This window comes from Gobius niger (genome assembly GCF_951799975.1).
Source record: "Gobius niger genome assembly, chromosome: 8".
NCBI lineage: Eukaryota > Metazoa > Chordata > Actinopteri > Gobiiformes > Gobiidae > Gobius > Gobius niger.
The window spans coordinates 32,501,130-32,521,707 of record NC_136859.1 but is presented as its reverse complement, the minus strand read 5'-3'; the positions used below and the strand labels follow the sequence as shown (position 1 = coordinate 32,521,707).

At 40.7% G+C, this 20,578-nt stretch overlaps 3 protein-coding genes across 4 annotated transcripts; all 3 read right to left on the bottom strand.

Moving 5' to 3' along the window:
- Nucleotides 1-1,345: 1,345 nt before the first annotated feature.
- LOC306967078 (protein CTLA-2-beta-like) lies at nt 1,346-12,485 on the bottom strand. 2 transcript variants are annotated; one of them, XM_079561987.1, is made up of 5 exons: nt 12,409-12,485; nt 4,984-5,085; nt 3,992-4,126; nt 1,971-2,093; nt 1,346-1,539 (listed from the first exon to the last, which is right to left on the bottom strand). In XM_079561987.1, the coding sequence occupies exons 2-5, from the start codon at nt 4,987-4,989 to the stop codon at nt 1,378-1,380; spliced, it is 426 nt and encodes a 141-aa protein (XP_079418113.1). In that variant the 5' UTR covers nt 4,990-5,085; nt 12,409-12,485; the 3' UTR covers nt 1,346-1,377. The 2 variants fall into 2 exon arrangements, with proteins under 2 accessions (XP_079418113.1, XP_079418112.1); XM_079561986.1 differs by lacking the exon at nt 12,409-12,485 and having other exon boundaries at nt 4,984-5,103.
- LOC306966075 (protein CTLA-2-alpha-like) lies at nt 8,588-12,367 on the bottom strand (the record flags this gene model as incomplete). The annotated part of the gene is made up of 4 exons (XM_079560709.1): nt 12,313-12,367; nt 10,688-10,822; nt 10,125-10,247; nt 8,588-8,782 (listed from the first exon to the last, which is right to left on the bottom strand). The coding sequence occupies exons 1-4, from the start codon at nt 12,316-12,318 to the stop codon at nt 8,588-8,590; spliced, it is 459 nt and encodes a 152-aa protein (XP_079416835.1). The 5' UTR covers nt 12,319-12,367.
- Nucleotides 12,486-15,495: 3,010 nt separating the features above from the next.
- On the bottom strand, nt 15,496-20,348 carry LOC306967075 (protein CTLA-2-beta-like). The gene is made up of 4 exons (XM_079561980.1): nt 20,193-20,348; nt 19,261-19,395; nt 16,147-16,269; nt 15,496-15,716 (listed from the first exon to the last, which is right to left on the bottom strand). Exons 1-4 carry the CDS (start codon nt 20,196-20,198, stop codon nt 15,555-15,557), a joined length of 426 nt encoding a protein of 141 aa, XP_079418106.1. The 5' UTR covers nt 20,199-20,348; the 3' UTR covers nt 15,496-15,554.
- Between the last annotated feature and the right edge of the window lie 230 nt (nt 20,349-20,578).

Here is a 20,578-nt window from a genome sequence, read left to right as displayed (position 1 = left end):
TTTGTAATGAATGCAGTTCTTATATTTGAAGAGTTACGTGGCGCTAGGCTAGTGCTAGGCTAGCACATTTCTTCGGTATCAGCTAGCCTGCATTAAAAACAGTCTGACCCGCTCCACAATAAACCTGAGGCACCAGACTAACCATATAAATGTCTGTGTCGATAGAATAATTTTTGGAATATAACTGACCTGCATCACATGAATGATCGCATTTTGAGGGACTATTTTCTAGCAGATCACTCCGCCGCTGCGAAGCTTATAAAAACACGAAGCTGATGCTGCTCAAATATAAGTTATTTTAAATGCAAAATGGTTGAAATTATTCTAGCGACACATTTATATGGTTAGTCTGGTGTTATAAGTGATTTGCCTCAGGTGCTCTGTGGAGCGGGTCGGACTGTTTTTAATGCAGGCTAGCTGAAACTGTAGAAATGTGCTAGCCTTGCACTAGCCTAGCACCACAAAAATCTTTAAATATAAGAACTGCATGAATTTAAAAAAAAAAAAATATATATATATATATATATATATATATATATATATATAAAATGTATATATATATATATATATATGTATATATGTATATATGTATCTGGATAACTAGGAAATGAGGCGCTATGTCAAAAATCCTGAAATATCCCTTTAAGTGTATTGTACTTTTTGTAAATGCTTTGTCCCTTTTAAATAAATAAATACAAATAAATACAAATTGTTTTAAACGAACGTCAATGTGTCCAAACTGTGAGCCGGCTGTGAAAGTTAATGTGAACCACTGAATGTTACAAAAGTTGTGAAATGAAATGCAAAAAGACCAAAGATGTTGTTAGCATTTAGCCTCTCCTCCTCTCCTCTATGGGGCCAAACGGGAGTGAAGTTTGAAGCGCCCAAGCTCTTCCACGTTTTCCCTGTTTAAATACATGAGTGTTTACATGATCCAAGTCGAGTCACACAAAATGAAACATGTGGATTTTCTCAGCGGATAAAAAGAGGAACTATATTGTAAGGCGCAATAATACCTTAGGAGCACTTCGACGTCCTCACAGTAAACTTAGTGCTGTGTTTTTTTAGATATTGACGATTTTTCTTGAACAGGTGTTTTTTGTCAGGCATTAAACTAAACCATAAAAACCAAGTAAAACTCTCAGAAAATCATAAATAAATGATCAATGATTTTTTTATTATTTGATTAAATGCTCTCTGCACTATTAAAGCCAACACGGCAGATTTTATATTTCTCACAAGGGCAACTAAACAGACAGTGTTATCATTGCTGTGGATTATCAAGGCAAAGCATGAACAATGTTCCACAAATAAGAACTCCTACAGTTTAGTGAAAGCTTGTGTTTCATGGCTTTAAGCGCGATCTTCTGCATCCTTTCATGGCTTCTCGATCTCCCCCACATTTTGGACCATGCTGCTGTTCTTCCCCACGTCTCCATCTAAGGCTGCGTTGGTGAAGTTCCCCACCACGGGCTCCATCTCTCCGTCCAGGTCCTTCAGTGGAGGCAAAAGGCACCCCCCTTTAAACTCTTCGTCAGTCTGCGATGAGAAATTTGAATTATTACCTCTTAACATGGAGGATCAGCCAGGCTGGTTGCAAATGTTTGTATACTTTATTGTCCCCATAGGGAAATTTGCCTCTGCATTTAACCCATCCTTCGATGCCGCTGGGGCAACCCGCAAGGAGCAGTGGCTCGTGAGCCAAAAAAGTGTGGGCACCCCTGATGCAGACCCTTTCATATAGAACTAGAGTCATGATTTTTTTTATACAGTATATGTGGAAAGGAAACGCAGGAGTGTGCAAGATTCCTAAAAGACAATTTAAACAGATTATAGTAAACTGGTATGGTGGATATTCATGTTGTTTGTTTATTGGAAGATTGGTAATGCTGCGGAACTGTGAACTTGTTGGTTTCTGCTGCCTTTGGATACTCTTGTATCCATTTAAATAAGCACATAACTTACTGTACCTTGTCACTGAACTGGTTCATGCCCTGCCAGTACGTGTGCAGTCCCTGGTCTGCTTCCTTGTTGTGGGCCTCCACACTCTTCTTAGTCTCCTCCCAGATCTCCCTGCGCTTGGCCTCCTCCTCCTGACACAACAAACAATAATCAGACATAATCCAAACACGAGAAACAGGTGCATTAAATGTATATCTATACCTGATGTGTTTTTCTAGCGGTGGAATAAACTAGTTTTTGTTCAGCCGTGTATTGCAGAGCACACATAACAAGAAAAAAACAACCTTTGTGCGCTTCTCTTTAACAATTGTGACCTACAGTTTATAGTTTACATCATCCCCAGAGGTACGGGGACCCCAGGGGTACTTGAAGACGTAGGAACATGGAGGTACTTCAGATGTGAAACTGAGCACTACTTTTGAAAGGAAGAGCTATATTTTGCAGTAAAATGTGTAGTATTTATTACACAACATAGTCTGTCTTTTTACTTGCATGTAGTGCCCCCCCCCCCCCCTCCCCCCCCCCCCCCCTCCCCCCCCCGACGGAGGCGCTTTAAAGCGGCAACAACACAACAAGAAAGTTATTTTTTTAAGTTTTGTAGGTCTTAGCTTTCAAATGAGGCGTCACACTGGCCTATATGCTGTAAGCTCTACGCTCATGAAGCCTTCAAGACAAAAAAGATGTTGGGAACCACCGGTTTACATTACAGTGACAGAGTTGCTCTCTTAAACTCAAGGTGTGGTTAGGGTTTGGCAATTTTGGAAAACAATAATCATGGTTATTTTCCCCATATTGATCAATCTCAATTTTCGATTCGATATTTTTTGTTTTAATGGTGAAAAAAGGCGACTTATGCTTTGTGTTTACGCCGCCATGACTGTTTGTAATCCACGAACAAACCCGGCATACAGTCGAGTAAATGCTCCGGTGAAGGATTACTGCTGTTTTTGTCGTAAAAATATGCAAATACACGGGGTACTCACAAGTACAGTGCTTATTTATGAAAGAACAAAATCCTTCTGAAAGGTTTGCGGTGTCAGGACTGACTTTAAAATGCGAAAACCAAGTGCAAAACTTGTGCGGCAGTGCTCAGGCGTTTGGAACAGATTATCCCTTTGTACAAATGGCAAAAAGCCGAAAATTTAACCAATGAAGCATCGACAGCCTCGTCATCTTCAGAAATGACAAGTAAAAGAAAGTGCAGGGAGGTGGGCAGCTGTGGGAGGTCACGCATGCCTGTGTACATGCCTGTGTATATGTGGTGTGTGTTGTGTGGTTTGATGGACTCATTGTTGTTTCTGTTGCCACTATTGACAAAAGAGAAGCAACGCTGCTCTTTTCTCATTCCGTTGATACTATTGTCACCATTGCACCATTGTTTTAGCAGAATTAATAATAACAACAACAACAACAACAAATTATAATTATAATTAATAATAATAATTTAAAAAAGAAAAGAAAATTGTTCAAATCGAAGGTTGATTACATCTGATCTGGGCTATTGTTATTTGGTGGTGAGGCCTGATCTAATTTGTAACTTTAATATAAGAATGGGGTAGGGGTTTATAAGACGTCATCATCCTACTCCTGCTCTTATTTCTTTGTTTTGTTTGCTGGATTGTTGTTGTGGTATTTTATGTTGCATTACCATGAAAAAAGAATTTAAAAAATTAAATGAAAAAAGTCAATGCATAACGGCTTCCAAAACATCCAGGGATTGCAAAAAGAGTCACCCTGGCCCTCCTAAGATGTAAGATGTAGGCATGTCCTGCTGTGGCTTTAAGCTCATTTAAAACAGAAGAAAAGTCACTGTTTAAAGATCGCTGTGTCGCAGCCGCCATCTTCACTGTTTTGGTTACGGGGGAACCTGGCGCGGAGTCAGCAACATTTAAATCGCACAATCCCAGACTCCATCCCCATGTACCTCTGAACATGGAGGATCATACAAACATACAAACATACAAAGAACATACAAAGAACTGACTAGACGTCTGTACATGGGATAGAGACGACTCTCTGTGACACTGACCGGCCCGCTGTACACTTTCTCATGTTTCTTCTTCCATTCTTCGAACTCGGAGTCCAGTTCCTGGTTCCTCACTGGAAGGCTGAGCACTGAGGAGATGGCCAGCAGCACGCACACGGCCGACAGCATTCTGTAACACTGGCACAGAAGACAATAGTACTTTTGAAGTTTCCTGTTTAATACATGCACACATGAATGTACAGCTAAAACTCAGTAATTGTTATTCAACTTAAACTGTGAAACTAATATATGATAGACTCATTACATGCAAAGTGAGATATGTATAGCCTTTGTTTGCTATTATTTTAATTATTATGGCTCAGCTTGTAAAAACTCCAAATTTAAAATCTCATTAAATTAGAATATTTTTGAAAATGAACTGTAAGCCATGATCATCAAAATAATAACAAACAAAGGCTTGACATATGTCACTTTGCAATGAGTCTATATCATATATTAGTTTCACATTTTAAGTTGTATTACAGAAATAAATGAACCTTTCACGAGATTTTATTTTTCCGTGTTCACCTGAACCAATACTGTACAGACCATGTGTTTTTTTTGGCAAGTCATAATTTGATTTGATTTATATTCTTTGAATTGAACAGAATAGATAAATGAATACATAAACTCAGTGTCAAATATATCTGATATGGATAATATCTAACTGTTAACATTTGGTCCAGGAGTTGGAAAAAGCAAAGTTTAGAAACGACTGAGGTTAAGTTTAGAAAAAGTTAGGTTCAGGTTAATTGAGTCATATATAATGATGTGGATTTTTTTTTTATCAAGTTTGTCGAATGATCATGCATTTTATCTTTCAAACCAATGAACACAAAAAAAACCTGTTTAACTGTTCAAGACAAAAAAAAGTGGTGTTAACCCTTGGTCACTGCACGTCTTTTTACGCATCATTAGGAGACGGTAAAACAGCATGAAGGGTTTTAGCAGTCGGTTCTATAAACACTGACATTAATCCAGTGAAGCTCGTTTACCTTCATCTCTGCGTCCACTCCTCTGGAGATCCGGAGTCTCTGCTTTGGATGAAGCTTCTCGTTTTAGCCTATTTGCCTTGGATGAAGAAACTTCGGACTGACCTCAGACCGAACGGTCGAAAGAGCCAGTTTCAGGAGAATTATCTTGAATAGCAAATATTTACAGCCCACATATTTGCCCTCACGAGTCTGAAGTCCTGCTGCACTTCTAACAAAAAACAAAACTAACAACAGGAATAGGAAAATCCGAGGTCGTTTGATCTTCTACGTGATTAAAAAATACTTAGTTGTCTTGTCAGGCAAAGGTTTTCGTGCCCTGACATTTGACATCTCACTTCCTGTTTACCAGATCCACACGCACGAGTCACATGACGTCACGGTGACGTATCGACGCTTCTTTTTTGGACACGCTCTTTCTTTTCCCTGTATCAGACAAGTACAAGGAAGGAAGGAAAGGAAAGTACAATAATTACGCTTTTATTGTGTCTGGGGGCTGAGAGCTTTAAAAGTGGCGCTGCGTGGTGCAGACTGGCAGGCAGATGCGTAAAGCGTGTCAAAGCATGGGCTGGTGGGTGTTTGCGCACACAGAAGGAGTCCAATGCTACCAAGAGCTAAAATAAATACATAAATAATGCGTGTTTTACAAATTGTAGATTCTCTTTGCTGGAGAGGGGGAGAGGGTGTCATTTTGGCTGTCCAGTCTGTGACATCATCCTCATGTGGGCACAACTTACTGTAAGTTCAGCAACCTGGCGAACAACCAATATGCCACTGGGTCATGACTCATGAGGCAGATCAGGTGGGGGAAACTGTCCACAGGACAACTATTAGTCGTACACTGGAGGCTTCTGGCAAAAACCATAAAGAAGTCCTGTTTGCTGTTTTCTGTCAAAAATGGCTTGTTCTAGCCATTTTTTTGTGTTCTAGCCAAAATGTCAAAAAGGGGGCCCATACTTATGCATACCACTGTACATTGGCGTATGACCTGAGGGAGAAAGCCCTGTACTGCCAGCTCTTATGAGAGACCTGATCACTTACCAGATTTGTACTGCATAAGGTCGTCGGTTGCAACGATGGCAGCCGTAATTGGCCCAATGCTTGCAGTGGGCTCCTTCAGAGAGAGCTCATCCTCGCTCACAAAGTGGTAAAAAGAACAGCTTGCAGCTCTGATTGAAGCGTCGTAGCGACAGTCACTATACTAAACAGAGAGGTGACAACAAGCATCCATCCATCCATTTTCTTCCGCTTTATCCAGGGCCGGGTCGCGGGGGCAGCAGTCTCAGCAGAGATGCCCAGACTTCCCGATCCACACACACCTCCTCCAGATGTTCTGGGGGGACCCCGAGGCCACACCAGGCCAGCTCGGAGACATAGTCCCACCACCGTGTCCTGGGTCTTCCACGAGGTCTTGTCCCACTAGGACATGCCTGGAACACCTCCCGCGGGAGGCGACCAGGAGGCATCCGGAACAGATGCCCGAGCCACCTCAGCTGCTCCTTTCAACGTGAAGGAGCAGTGACTCTACTCCGAGCTCCTCCCGGGTAACTGAGCTCCTCACCTGATCTCGAAGGGAGCGCCCAGCCACCCTGCGAAGGAAACTCATTTCGACCACTTGTATTCGCGATTTGCGAACAAGCAAAATAAAAAGCATTCGTCAGTGCATGGGAGATTATGTAGGAATGTGTGTGTTTTGTAAAAAAGAAAAAAAAATGTGTATGTGTTTGTGTATGTGCAGATTTACTTAAATAAAAGAAAATTATAAGTCAAGATGGGAGACTAGACGCAATGAGCTTTGAGGCGGGTTTTCTCCAATTATGTATATCCAACACACACATGAGTTAAGAATTGTTTTTTATTGAGAAACATTGTCTGATGTGCAAAATGCCTCGCTCAAAAGAGCTCTCTGAAGACCTGCGATCAAGAATTATTGATTTAAAGCTGGAAAAGGTGACACAACCATCTCTAAAAGTCTTGATGTTCATTAATCCATGGTTAGAAATGTTGTCTATAAATGGAGAGTTCAGCACTGTGGTTCCAAGATTCACACCAGACATCTCAGGAAATCTCGCTGAACTATAACAGTTTTGTAAAGAGCAAATGGTCCAAGATTCATCCTGATCGTCTCATCTGCAATTACAGGAAACGTATTGCTGCCACAGGAGGGTCAGCCGGCTATTGAATCCAAGGGTTCACTTACTTATTCCACTCTGTCCTTTTAATGTTTACATGTTATGGCCAATAAACATAGGATTCATTTTCCTCATTTTTTGTGATTTTGGTAAAGATCAGACCACATTTTATAACCAATTTAGGCATAAATGTGAGAGATTATGAACATGTGATGTGTATGACACCTCCCTCATGCATTTATTTATGAAGCTATGTATGTCCTTTCATTTCTGCCTGTTTTGTTCTATTGTTTGTGAAGGTTTTGCACAGTTTTTGTACAGAGTGTCAAAACCAGACATAAGAGACGTGTCCATGCATTTGTCTCCAGCAGGTTAGTACATCCAGAACCAGGAAATTCGACCATAATAGTCCAGTGCTCTGGTGTCTGCACTGGCTTCCTGTCGCTCAGAGAATAGAATATAAAACAGCCTTTCTGACATGTTAGAGCCGTATGAACCATCTCGGGCACTGAGAACCTCAGGGAGGGGTCTCCTGGTGGTTCCCAGAGTCAGGACTAAACACGCTGAGGCGAAAGTTCAAATCTGGAACAGTGTTCATGAGGATGTGAGACAGACCTCAACTCTGACAATGTTCAAATCCAGGCTGAAAACACTTTTTTTGCATATGACACTGAAAGTATTTTATCTACACTCTTGCTTTTTACTGTTATTAATACATAATAATAATAATAATAATACATTTTTATATTGATTTTTTTACAGATTGATTCTATCTGCTTTCTTGTAATTTTATGCAACTGTAAAGCACTTTGAACTTTTTTGTGTATGAATTGTGCTCTACAAATAAACTTGCCTTGCCTTTTGTGTGTTGCACATAAAAACAAAGAAAACTCTCAGAAAAACATCAGTTCAATTTATTTATTAATTCATTAAGACAGAGCTATTCACCTTATTCTGCCCCGTTCCCACTTTTGCCTCTTTTTACTTTGAATCAGCACTTCCATTGTAATGACACACCTGTAGTACCTGAGTGCAAAGTCTGCTCATTCAGCGGAGAACGAGGGAAAAGGTTTGCTGCTAAAATGTGATGTTTAGTAGATTGATCTGTGTAAAATGTAAATGTTTATTTGTCAACACTGCACTGTCTCTCTGCGTGGCCTAAAAACGGCTTTGTATTTGTGCAGTTTCTGATTTTATCTGGACTTCTCCAGTCCAATGTAAACAAATACGAGTGAAGGGGCGGGCACAATTCATGGCAGCGCAAACTTCCGGAAAAAGGTGAATTATAGCAGTGGATTATCAATGTAAAGCTTTCCTGTTGTCAAAGCAAAGGCAGGCGCGCCCCTAAAGTAAACACACACCTGTTTGAACAACTTTCCACCAAAAGAAAACCCTCCTACAACAATATACTACATGCCTGTATTTATTTCCCTTTTATGTATGGCTTTGAGCACAACTTCAACTTCTGCATCCTTTCATTGGTTCTCGAGCTCCCCGACATTTGGGACCATGCTGCTGTTCTTCCCCACGTCTCCATCCAAGGTCACGTTGGGGAAGTTCCCCACCACGGGCTCCAGCTCAGCGGTCAGGTTCTTCACCTTCACAACGATCTTGATGGCCACTTCCTTCGCAGGAAGCCTAAAGCACGACACCGGGCTTACTTCTTCAGTCTGTGATGAGAAATTGTATATTGAAATGTTACAAGAAATATGATGATAATATGCACAGCTTTGTTGTGCTCTCTTGAACAGTGGTACTCGGTCAGGGTGCCCATCCCGCCGCTCACGAGCTACCAGCGTAGCTAACCCTCACAAACTGGGTCAAACTGGCCCTATCTTGCATTTGGTACTGGATTATTGATGCATCATTTTATTTCACACATGGCAACGCGCACGCCGCACACAAGAATAAGGGACCCGCGAGGCTACAAACTGAATCGGCAAAACACCGGACGTATTGCGTCTGTGTAGCTCGTGCTGAGCATCTTGTTTTGCACAAGGGGGTACATATCTTGACAAAGGTGCACATTTCGGCTAAGCTGCCCAAAGGGGGACCGGCCTCGGCTCAGGCTAGCTCTGAAGTTCAGTTTCTCCCATAATTCATTCAAAAATTCAATAAAAAAGAAAACTTCAATATCTCAAAAACAACACAAACAAAACATTTTCACAGCACAAACCATTGACATAGTTTTTACATAAAATTGCGTTTAAAGGGGGACCAACTTCGCGGAAGGACTTTGAAGTGCGCAGTTTCTCCCACTTTGCTTTCACATCGACTTCAAAACAGCCTTGGGATTTTTGTATAACTTCAAAATGTACAGTACTGTATGTTGTATTTCTCAACTAACGTGGCCTAAGAACCCACCATTAGGATGACAAGCTGCAACCCAAATAAGAACTGAATTGGTTTTATCTAATGCCAAAATATTGTGCTAAACGGCATGTGCAAAACTGGATAAGCAGCAAGAGACCTTTCTCTTCTTTCCATATCAGATTTGGGGCCCTAATGATGATGATGATGATGTCAATGATGGTTTTCTGCACAACTGTCAGATCAACAGTCTTCCTCACGATGGTGAATTCTACTGAACCACTGAGAGACCATTTAAAGACTCAGGGAGCCTTTGCAGGTGTGATGAAAGGGTGACACTTTCGTCTGCTAAACAGTCCCTAAATATAGTCCCTTTTCACCTTCTGAGATTTTGAATTTGTTTTTACAAGCTGTGAGCCAAAATCATCATGCAAAGTGAGATATATCAAACCTTTATTCGTTATAATTTTGATAATTACGGCTCACAGCTGGTAAAAAACACAAATAAAACATAAGAACATTTTGAACATGGACTGTAAGCCAAAACACAACAAAGGCTTGACATATGTCACTTTGCATGTCATGAGTCTATAATATCATACATTAGTTTCACATTTGAAGCTGAAATACAGAAATAAATACACGTTTTCATGATATTCTAATTTTCCGAGTTTCACCTGTATGTGTGAGTTCATAACGTACAAGGTCACTGGAAGAGGTCAGGCGCTCCCTGAACGGGTGCACTCCCTGGTCTGCCTCCTTGTTGTGGGCCTCCACCCTCTTCTTAGTCTCCTCCCAGATCTCCCTGCGCTTGGCCTCCTCCTCCTGACACGACAAACAACGATCAGACATAATTGTGCATTCATTATGAAACCTTTTCTTTTTTTTTTTTACAATTGTGAATGTGAACGACAGTAGGCTGCTTATTGGGTACTCGAGGACGTGGCAGGGGGTACTTGGAACTACTTCAGAGGTGAAACTGAACACTATTTTTTGAAAGGAGGAGCTATGTTTTGCAGTAAAATATTTTGTGACAGTGTTGCTCTCCGAAACTTGGGAAATGGGCTTCAGTGAAAGAAGTGCACGAGAGAAGTGAGAAGTAAGATTGGACCACAACCACCTAACAAACCAAAAAAGACACATGGCCTTTCATGTTATGTTTCTTCATGACATTGGTGTTGCATATAGGCCCCCCCCCCAAAAACAAACAAAGAACTGACTAGAGGTCTGTACATAGCGGAGTGACGACTCTCTGTGACACTGACCGGCCCGCTGTACACTTTCCCATATTTCTTCTTCCATTCTTCGAACTCGGAGTCCAGGTCCTGGTCCCCCACTGGAAGGCTGAGCACTGAGGAGATGGCCAGCACCACGCACACGGCGGACAGCATTCTGGAACACTGACACAGAACACAATGCTTTTGAAGTTTCCTGTTAAATACTGTATATGCACGCATGAATGTATATATAAATACTACAGACAATGTGGCTGTTTTGGCAAGTGATAGTTAGATTTGGTATATAACTGATTGAACTGATTAGATTAAAAAATAAAAATAAAGTGTCTACAATGCAGTCACATATGTTTGATATGGAGAATGTCTAACTGGTTAAGGTTTGGGTCAAGAGTCGGAAAAAGCTTAAAGCCACACCGCGTCGAATTTTACTTCTAATTGAAATGTAAACACTAGCATTTATTTTATGATAGATCATTTCCTCTCCTACCTCATAAATGTACAAACAAACAAATGTGTTTTTTCTGTGGGCGGCTCAGCTCTCCTAAGACATGACTGTAACTTTTGGGTCCGCCTCTAGCTCGTCTCCATGGAGATGTGACTAAAGTCAGCCGACTTTGAGATTAAAACAGGGTTAGTGCTAGATCGTATGCTCCGGAGGGACAGTCTGCTGTGAAAACGTGAGATATCATGACACAAATTAAGGTTAGGGCCAGGGAAATGGTTAACCTCTTAACTCCCACCTGAACCGAGAGGATCTTTTTCCTCACGTCATCACTTTTTTTTTTCCAACATTTTTTTGTTGGGCGTTCAACTCATTTTTGGAAATTTTTTGTCATTTTTAATCACATTTTTGTCTTGTTTTTTTCGTCCATTTTTAATAAATTTTTTGTCACATTTTTGTCACTTTTTTCGTCAATTTTTTGTCACATTTTTTGTATTTTTTGGGTCATTTTTATCCCATTTTTGTCATTTTTTCGTCAATTTTTCGTCACATTTTTGTCATTTTTCGTCAATTTCTTGTGACATTTTTGTGACATTTTTGCCACTTTTTCAAAAATTTCTTCGTCGCTTTTTTGTCAAAGTTTTCGTCGCTTTTTTGTCACATTTCCATCATTGTTTTGTTGCTATTTTCTCACCTTTTTTCCAGAAGCTTTTGGATTGGGGTAAAGCCAAACTGGAGAAAATGTGCTCGGTTCAGGTGGGAGTTAAGGGGTTATAATCTTAAGGATTAGGATTATTTGTATTTTTAGACAAACTCACAGCAGACCGTCCCTCCGGAGCATACGATCTAGCACTAACCTTAAAACAGGTTAGGTCCTCGTCCAGATCCATTCTTTGATTATTCCCTGCAGTAATAATATATTTTTGTGTCGAGCTGGTCAATAGGAGCATGTTTTGCACTAATGGCAACAGTCCAAAATGTTACGCACTGTCCCTTTAAGTTTAGCAATAGGAAAAGGTTTTGAAAATGGTTTGGATTAGGTTAGGGAAAGGTTTAATTAGCAATATATAATGACGTGACATTTTTGATCAAATTCGCCTAATAACTAATCATTTACTTCTCTCTCAAACCAATAGCCTATACAGTATGTGCATGATATGAACAAAAACATAGACACTGCCATGAATAAAATGGCCTGGAGCTCCTTTACCTTCATCTCCGCGTCCACCCCTCTGTAGGTCCTGAGTCTCCGCTTTGGATGAAGCTCCTCGCAGATATAGATTGGCTATGCCTTGATCGGACTGACCTCAGACAGGACGGGCGTCTCCTTTTACCGACAAAGCCAATGTCATGAGAATCCTCTGAAACAGCAAATATTTACAGCCCACATATTCGCCCACAAGGGGTCTGAAGTCCTCTGCCGCACTTCTCACATAAAACAGGAATAGGAATGTCCGAATAAGGTCTTTTGGTCTTTCTGTCTTTACTGGAGTTTCTCACATTTCTGCCTAAATTTGACACTAAATGTGGTCTGATGTGAGCAGATGTTGACAACTGCTGAGTGAGTGGTGTGTGGTGTGTAGCCGGGCCTGGTCCGGTTGGGGACAGAGGATGGAAATGAGCTTTAGCTATAATCCTGCATTTTAAAGGGATATTTCGAGTGTTGTTGATTACTGGAGATTATTTTTGGGAATGAATGCAGTTCTTATATTTGAAGAGTTACGTGGCGCTAGGCTAGTGCTAGGCTAGCACATTTCTTCGGTGTCAGTTAGCCTGCATTAAAAACAGTCTGACACACTCCACAGTAAACCTGAGGCACCAGACTAACCATATAAATGTCTGTGTCGATAGAATATTTTTTGGGAATATAACTGACCTTCCATCACATGATTGATCGCATTTGGAGGGACTATTTTCTAGCAGATCACTCCGCCGCTGCGTAGCTTATACAAACACGAAGCTGATGCTGCTCAAATATTACTTCTTTTAAATGCAAAATGGTTTAAATTATTCTATCGACACATTTATATTGTTAGTCTGGTGTTATAAGTTAAGATTTGCCTCAGGTGCTCTGTGGAGCGGGTCAGACTGTTTTTAATGCAGGCTAGTTGAAACCGTAGAAATGCACTAGCCTAGCACCACGAAAATCTTTAAATATAAGAACTGCATGAATAAAAAATAAAAAAAAACATATATATATATATATATATATATATATATATATATATATATATATATATATATAATAGAAAACGCTATCTTAATGGCCGCCGCCTGGGCGCCGCCATGTTTATTTCCCATACCGACTTTGAAGCTAAGCAGGGACGGGCCTGGTTAGGACTGGGATGGGAGACCGTTTGGGAACACCAGGAAGCCTGGCGACAGTAGTGAGTTTGTGCGTGGTTGGTGCTGGGGGCTGATCCGCCGTAACAACGCGAGTGCACGAGATCTGACTGCCGTGCGTGTGCGCGCATCCAAACAGGGCGATGTGTGTGTGTGTGCGCGCGCGTTTGGGTGTGTGTGTGTGCGTCCGTGGGTGAATGTGTGCGCGCGTGCATCCAAACAGGGCGGTGTGTGCGCGTGCGTGCGTGTGTGCGTGTGTATGTGTGCGCGCCCGCATCCAAACAGGGCGGTGTGTGCGCGTGCGTGCGTGTGTGCGTGTGTATGTGTGCGCGCCCGCATCCAAACAGGGCGATGTGTGCCATCGTCACTCACCCTAAACTGCAGCTGTAGACGCTCCGCACAGGTACAGTTACCTCCTCCAAAACACATCTGCGTGTCTTTGTTTAAGTCTCTCCTGCAGTGACCGAGGCTGTGGTTCATTATAGATCCAGTGTGTGTCTGTGTGTGTGTGTGTGTGTGTGTGTGTGTGTGTGTGTGTGTGTGTGTGTGTGTGTGTGTGTGTGTGTGTGTGTGTGTAAGATCCAGTCCTGGCCGCATTCCGTCTCCAAAGCTTTGTCTCCGAAAAAAAGTACACGCAAAACATTGCCCAAAACCTGCTCAAACACGAGCCTCTAATCAAACGCGCTGCTCCGACTGATTTATCCTCCGTGTGAGTAAAAGCGAAAATGAAACTACCAGTTAACGAGCGCATGGCCTGCACTGCGTAGTTTTTTTCTTTTTTTTTTACTTTGCTGCTGTACCATTTGTTTTCTATTTTGCTTTCACGTATTGTGAGCCCAGAGGTACATTTTATTCTAAAGCAGCTTTGAACGCATTGCCAATTTTATTGTAGGGTTATAAATACTGTCTAACAACGATCATTAGGCTATTTCAGTTCAAAACCAACTTATTATTTTTTTGATTGTGCCCTACCGGGATGCACCAAACCACGGGTCCTGCACCGTGAACCAAACCGTTAGAGCTGAACCCCTAATATTTATCCATACTTATTCCACTGTCTCTTGAGTTCTATTGCCTGAGTTTCGCGAACATATTGTCGTTGTAGTTAATAAGAAAGTAGTACGGGTGCATCAAACACTCCAATTGCAGTTTGTTTGAAATTATTTTTTGCATTCATTCTTTTACACATTTGTAGTGGCCATAGTTTTTGGACTGGGTTGGGAACCACTGGTCTACAGCTGAACTGTGTGACGGCTTGGACAGTTCTTTGTAATCACTCATAATCTCACAATATCAAATGTGGAGACTAGCGAGGCCCGGCCGAAGGCCGGGTCTCAGCTAGTATCTGGATAACTAGGAAATGAGGCCCTATGTCAAAAATCCTGAAATATCCCTTTAAGTATATTGTACTTTTTGTAAATGCTTTGTCCCTTTTAAATAAATAAATACAAATACATAGAAATTGTTGTAAACAAACGCCAATGTGCCCAAACTGTAGGCCAGCTGTGAAAGTTAATGTGAACCACTGAATGTTACAAAAGCTGTGAAATGAAATGCAAAAAGACCAAAGATGTTGTTAGCACTTAGCCTCTCCTCCTCTCCTCTATGGGGCCAAACGGGCGTGAAGTTTGAGGCGACCAAGCTCTTCCACGTTTTCCCTGTTTAAATACATGATCCAAGTCGAGTCACACAAAATTAAACATGTGGATTTTCTCAGTGGATAAAAAGCGGAACTATATTGTAAGGCGTAATAATACCTGAGGAGCACTTCGACGTAAACTTAGTGCTGTGTTTTTTTAGATATTGACGATTTTTCTTGAACTGGTGTTTTTTGTCAGGCATTAAACTACACCATGAAAACCAAGTAAAACTCTCAGAAAATCATAAATAAATGATCAATGCTTTATTTATTATTTGATTAAATGCTCTCTGCACTATTAAAGCCAACACGGCAGATTTTATATTTCTCACAAGGGCAACTAAACAGACAGTGTTATCAGTGCTGTGGATTATCAAGGCAAAGCATGAACAATGTTCCACAAATAAGAACTCCGACAGTTTAGTGAAAGCTTGTGTTTCATGGCTTTAAGCGTGATCTTCTGCATCCTTTCATGGCTTCTCGATCTCCCCCACATTTAGGACCATGCTGCTGTTCTTCCCCACGTCTCCATCTAAGGCTGCGTTGGTGAAGTTCCCCACCACGGGCTCCATCTCTCCGTCCAGGTCCTTCAGTGGAGGCAAAAGGCACCCCCCTTTAAACTCTTCGTCAGTCTGCGATGAGAAATTTTAATTATTACCTCTTAACATGGAGGATCAGCCAGGCTGGTTGCAAATGTTTGTATACTTTATTGTCCCCATAGGGAAATTTGCCTCTGCATTTAACCCATCCTTCGATGCCGCTGGGGCAGCCCGTAAGGAGCAGTGGCTCGTGAGCCAAAAAAGTGTGGGCACCCCTGATGTAGACCCTTTCATATAGAACTAGAGTCATGATTTTTTTATCCAGTATATGTGGAAAGGAAACGCAGGAGTGTGCAAGATTCCTAAAAGACAATTTAAACACATAATAGTAAACTGGTATGGTGGATATTCATGTTGTTTGTTTATTGGAAGATTGGTAATGCTGCGGAACTGTGAACTTGTCTGTTTCTGCTGCCTTTGGATACTCTTGTATCCATTTAAATAAGCACATAACTTACTGTACCTTGTCACTGAACTGGTTCATGCCCTGCCAGTACGTGTGCAGTCCCTGGTCTGCCTCCTTGTTGTGGGCCTCCACACTCTTCTTAGTCTCCTCCCAGATCTCCCTGCGCTTGGCCTCCTCCTCCTGACACAACAAACAATAATCAGACATAATCCAAACACGAGAAACAGGTGCATTAAATGTATATCTATACCTGATGTGTTTTTCTAGCGGTGGAATAAACTAGTCTTTGTTCAGCCGTGTATTGCAGAGCACACATAACAAGAAAAAAAACAACCTTTGTGCGCTTCTCTTTAACAATTGTGACCTACAGTTTATAGTTTACATCATCCCCAGAGGTACGGGGACCCCAGGGGTACTTGAAGACGTAGGAACATGGAGGTACTTCAGATGTGAAACTGAGCACTACTTTTGAAAGGAAGAGCTATATTTTGCAGTAAAATGTATAGTATTTATTACACAACATAGTTTGTCTTTTTACTTACATGTAGTGCTTTTAAAGTGATTGCTGGCAAAACAGCAACATCCCTAACCTCTTAATCCCCACCTGAACCGAGCACATTCTCCCTTGTTTGGCTTTACCCAAATCTGAAAGCTTCTTGCAAAAAGCATCAAAATAGTGACAAGAACCAGGATGAAAAACCACCAAAGAAGCGACAAAAATGTGCGGGAAAAGCAACAATAACACAATGAAAAAAGTGACAAAATAGTGACAAAACGCCCCCGACGGAGGCGCTTTAAAACGGCAACAACACAACAAGAAAGTTATTTTTTTAAGTTTTGTAGGTCTTAGCTTTCAAATGAGGCGTCACACTGGCCTATATGCTGTAAGCTCTACGCTCATGAAGCCTTCAAGACAAAAAAGATGTTGGGAACCACCGGTTTACATTACAGTGACAGAGTTGCTCTCTTAAACTCAAGGTGTGGTTAGGGTTTGGCAATTTTGGAAAACAATAATCATGGTTATTTTCCCCATATTGATCAATCTCAATTTTCGATTCGATATTTTGTGTTTTAATGATGAAAAAAGGCGACCTATGCTTTGTGTTTACGCCGACATGACTGTTTGTAATCCACAAACAAACCCGGCATACAGTCGAGTAAATGCTCCGGTGAAGGATTACTGCTGTTGTTCTCGTACAAATATGCAAATACACGGGGTACTCACAAGTACAGTGCTTATTTATGAAAGAACAAAATCCTTCTGAAAGGTTTGCGGTGTTAGGACTGACTTTAAAATGCGAAAACCAAGTGCAAAACTTGTGCGGCAGTACTCAGGCATTTGGAACAGATTATCCCTTTGTACAAATGGCAAAAAGCCTAAAATTTAACCAATGAAGCATCGACAGCCTCGTCATCTTCAGAAATGACAAGTAAAAGAAAGTGCAGGGAGGTGGGCAGCTGTGGGAGGTCACGCATGCCTGTATACATGCCTGTGTAAATGTGGTGTGTGTTGTGTGGTTTGATGGCCTCATTGTTGTTTCCGTTGCCACTATTGACAAAAGAGAAGCAACGCTGCTCTTTTCTCATTCCGTTGATACTATTGTCACCATTGCACCATTGTTTTAACAGAATTAATAATAACAACAACAACAACAACAACAACAACAACAACAACAACAACAATAAATTATAATTATAACTAGAAATGCAATGGCTGCGCCATTGCGATTGACTGCGGAATTGCGGGAAGCGAATGCAGAAATTGCATAAACTGTTCAAATTGCATAAATTGCTTAATTTGCATCATCTAATTTGCATAAACTGGTAAAATGCATAAAATGTCATGTTGCATAAACTGTATAAACTGCATAAAGTGGTAAAATGCATGAATGGGTTAATTTGCATAAATTATGTAAATTGCATAAACTCTTTAAAATTCATAAATCCTAAATGGCATAAACTCTTAAGTTGCATAAACGGTTTAAAATGCATAAAGTGGTTAATTTGCATAAATTATTAATATTGCATAAACTTTTTAAATTCCATAAACTGGTCAAACTGTTGAAATGGCCTCAGTGCTTGATTGGCAGAAGCTGCACAAATGGCTGAAAGGCCTGGAGTTTCCCCATTGGCTGGATTCCCCCATACACACCAATGCAAAAATTTCAAACTCTCGTATCAAAAAACTGGAAATCTGCAGAAGGCCAATTTTTTCTCAAAACCCACAAGTTGCATAAGCTGAACATGCCCAAAGTGCAGAAATTGCATAAAATGCAGAAAAAAGTGCAGAAAAGCATGGATTTGCGGAAGCCCCATTATAAGTCAATGGGAAAAATCTCCGACATTTTGGCCGATTGCGGAAAAAACGTAAGTTGCAGAAGTCCCAAAAGTAATAGCACCTTCTCCTCAACATGCGGAACATTTTGATGCATAACTTGCATAAATTGCACAAAGCATGAAGGTGCTGAAAGCTCTAGAAAATCGGGAAAAAGATGGAAGAGGAATAATAATAAAGAACATGAAAACCAATAATTGACTGCGGAAGAATTCCGCAGTCAATCAATTAATAATAATAATTTAAAAAAGAAAAGAAAATTGTTCAAATCGAAGGTTGATTACATCTGATCTGGGCTATTGTTATTTGGTGGTGAGGCCTGATCTAATTTGTAACTTTTTTAATATAAGAATGGGGTAGGGGTTTATAAGATGTCATCATCCTACTCCTGCTCTTCTTTCTTTGTTTTGTTTGCTGGATTGTTGTTGTGGTATTTTATGTTGCATTACCATGAAAAAAGAATTTTAAAAATATAATGAAAAAAGTCAATGCATAACGGCTTCCAAAACATCCAGGGATCACAAAAAGAGTCACCCTGGCCCTCCTAAGATGTAAGATGTAGGCATGTCCTGCTGTGGCTTTAAGCTCATTTAAAACAGAAGAAAAGGCACTGTTTAAAGATCGCTGTGTCGCAGCCGCCATCTTCACTGTTTTGGTTACGGGGGAAAATGGCGCGGAGTCAGCGACATTTAAATCGCACAATCCCAGACTCCATCGCCATGTACCTCTGAACATGGAGGATCAGTCTGGCTGGTTGCATTTAGGGCCCCCCAAACATACAAAGAACTGACTAGACGTCTGTACATGGGATAGAGACGACTCTCTGTGACACTGACCGGCCCGCTGTACACTTTCTCATGTTTCTTCTTCCATTCTTCAAACTCGGAGTCCAGTTCCTGGTTCCTCACTGGAAGGCTGAGCACTGAGGAGATGGCCAGCAGCACGCACACGGCCGACAGCATTCTGTAACACTGACACAGAAGACAATAGTACTTTTGAAGTTTCCTCTTAAATACATGCACACATGAATGTACAGGTAAAACTCAGTAATTGTAATTCAACTTAAACTGTGAAACTAATATATGAGACTCATTACATGCAAAGTGAGATATGCATAGCCTTTGTTTGCTATTATTTTAATTATTATGGCTCAGCTTGTAAAAATTCCAAATTTAAAATCTCATTAAATTAGAATATTTTTGAAAATGGACTGTAAGCCATGATCATCAAAATAATAACAAACAAAGGCTTGACATATGTCACTTTGCAATGAGTCTATATCATATATTAGTTTCACATTTTAAGTTGTGTTACAGAAATAAATGAACCTTTTCACGAGATTCTATTTTTCCGTCTTCACCTGAACCAATACTGTACAGACCATGTGGTTTTTATGGCAAGTCATAATTTGATTTGATTTATATTCATTGAATTAAACAGAATAGATAAATGAATACATAAACTCAGTGTCAAATATATCTGATATGGATAATATCTAACTGTTAACATTTGGTCCAGGAGTTGGAAAAAGCAAAGTTTAGAAACAACTGAGGTTAAGGTTAGAAAAAGTTAGGTTTAGGTTAATTATCTCTCAAACCAATGAACACACACAAAAAAACATGTTTAACTGTTCAAGACAAAAAAAGTGGTGTTAACCCTCGGTCACTGCACGTCTTTTTACGCATCATTAGGAGACGGTAAAACAGCATGAAGAGTTTTAGCAGTCGGTTCTATAAACACTGACATTAATACAGTGAAGCTCGTTTACCTTCATCTCTGCGTCCACTCCTCTGGAGATCCGGAGTCTCTGCTTTGGATGAAGCTTCTCGTTTTAGCCTATTGGATGAAGAAACTTCGGACTGACCTCAGACCGAACGGTCGAAAGAGCCAAGTTCAGGAGAATTATCTTGAATAGCAAATATTTACAGCCCACATATTTGCCCTCACGAGTCTGAAGTCCTGCTGCACTTCTAACAAAAAACAAAACTAACAACAGGAATAGGAAAATCCGAGGTCGTCTGATCTTCTACGTGATTAAAAAATACTTAGTTGTCTTGTCAGGCAAAGGTTTTGTTTTCGTGCCCTGACATTTGACATCTCACTTCCTGTTTACCAGATCCACACGCACGAGTCACGTTACGTTGCTGTGACGTA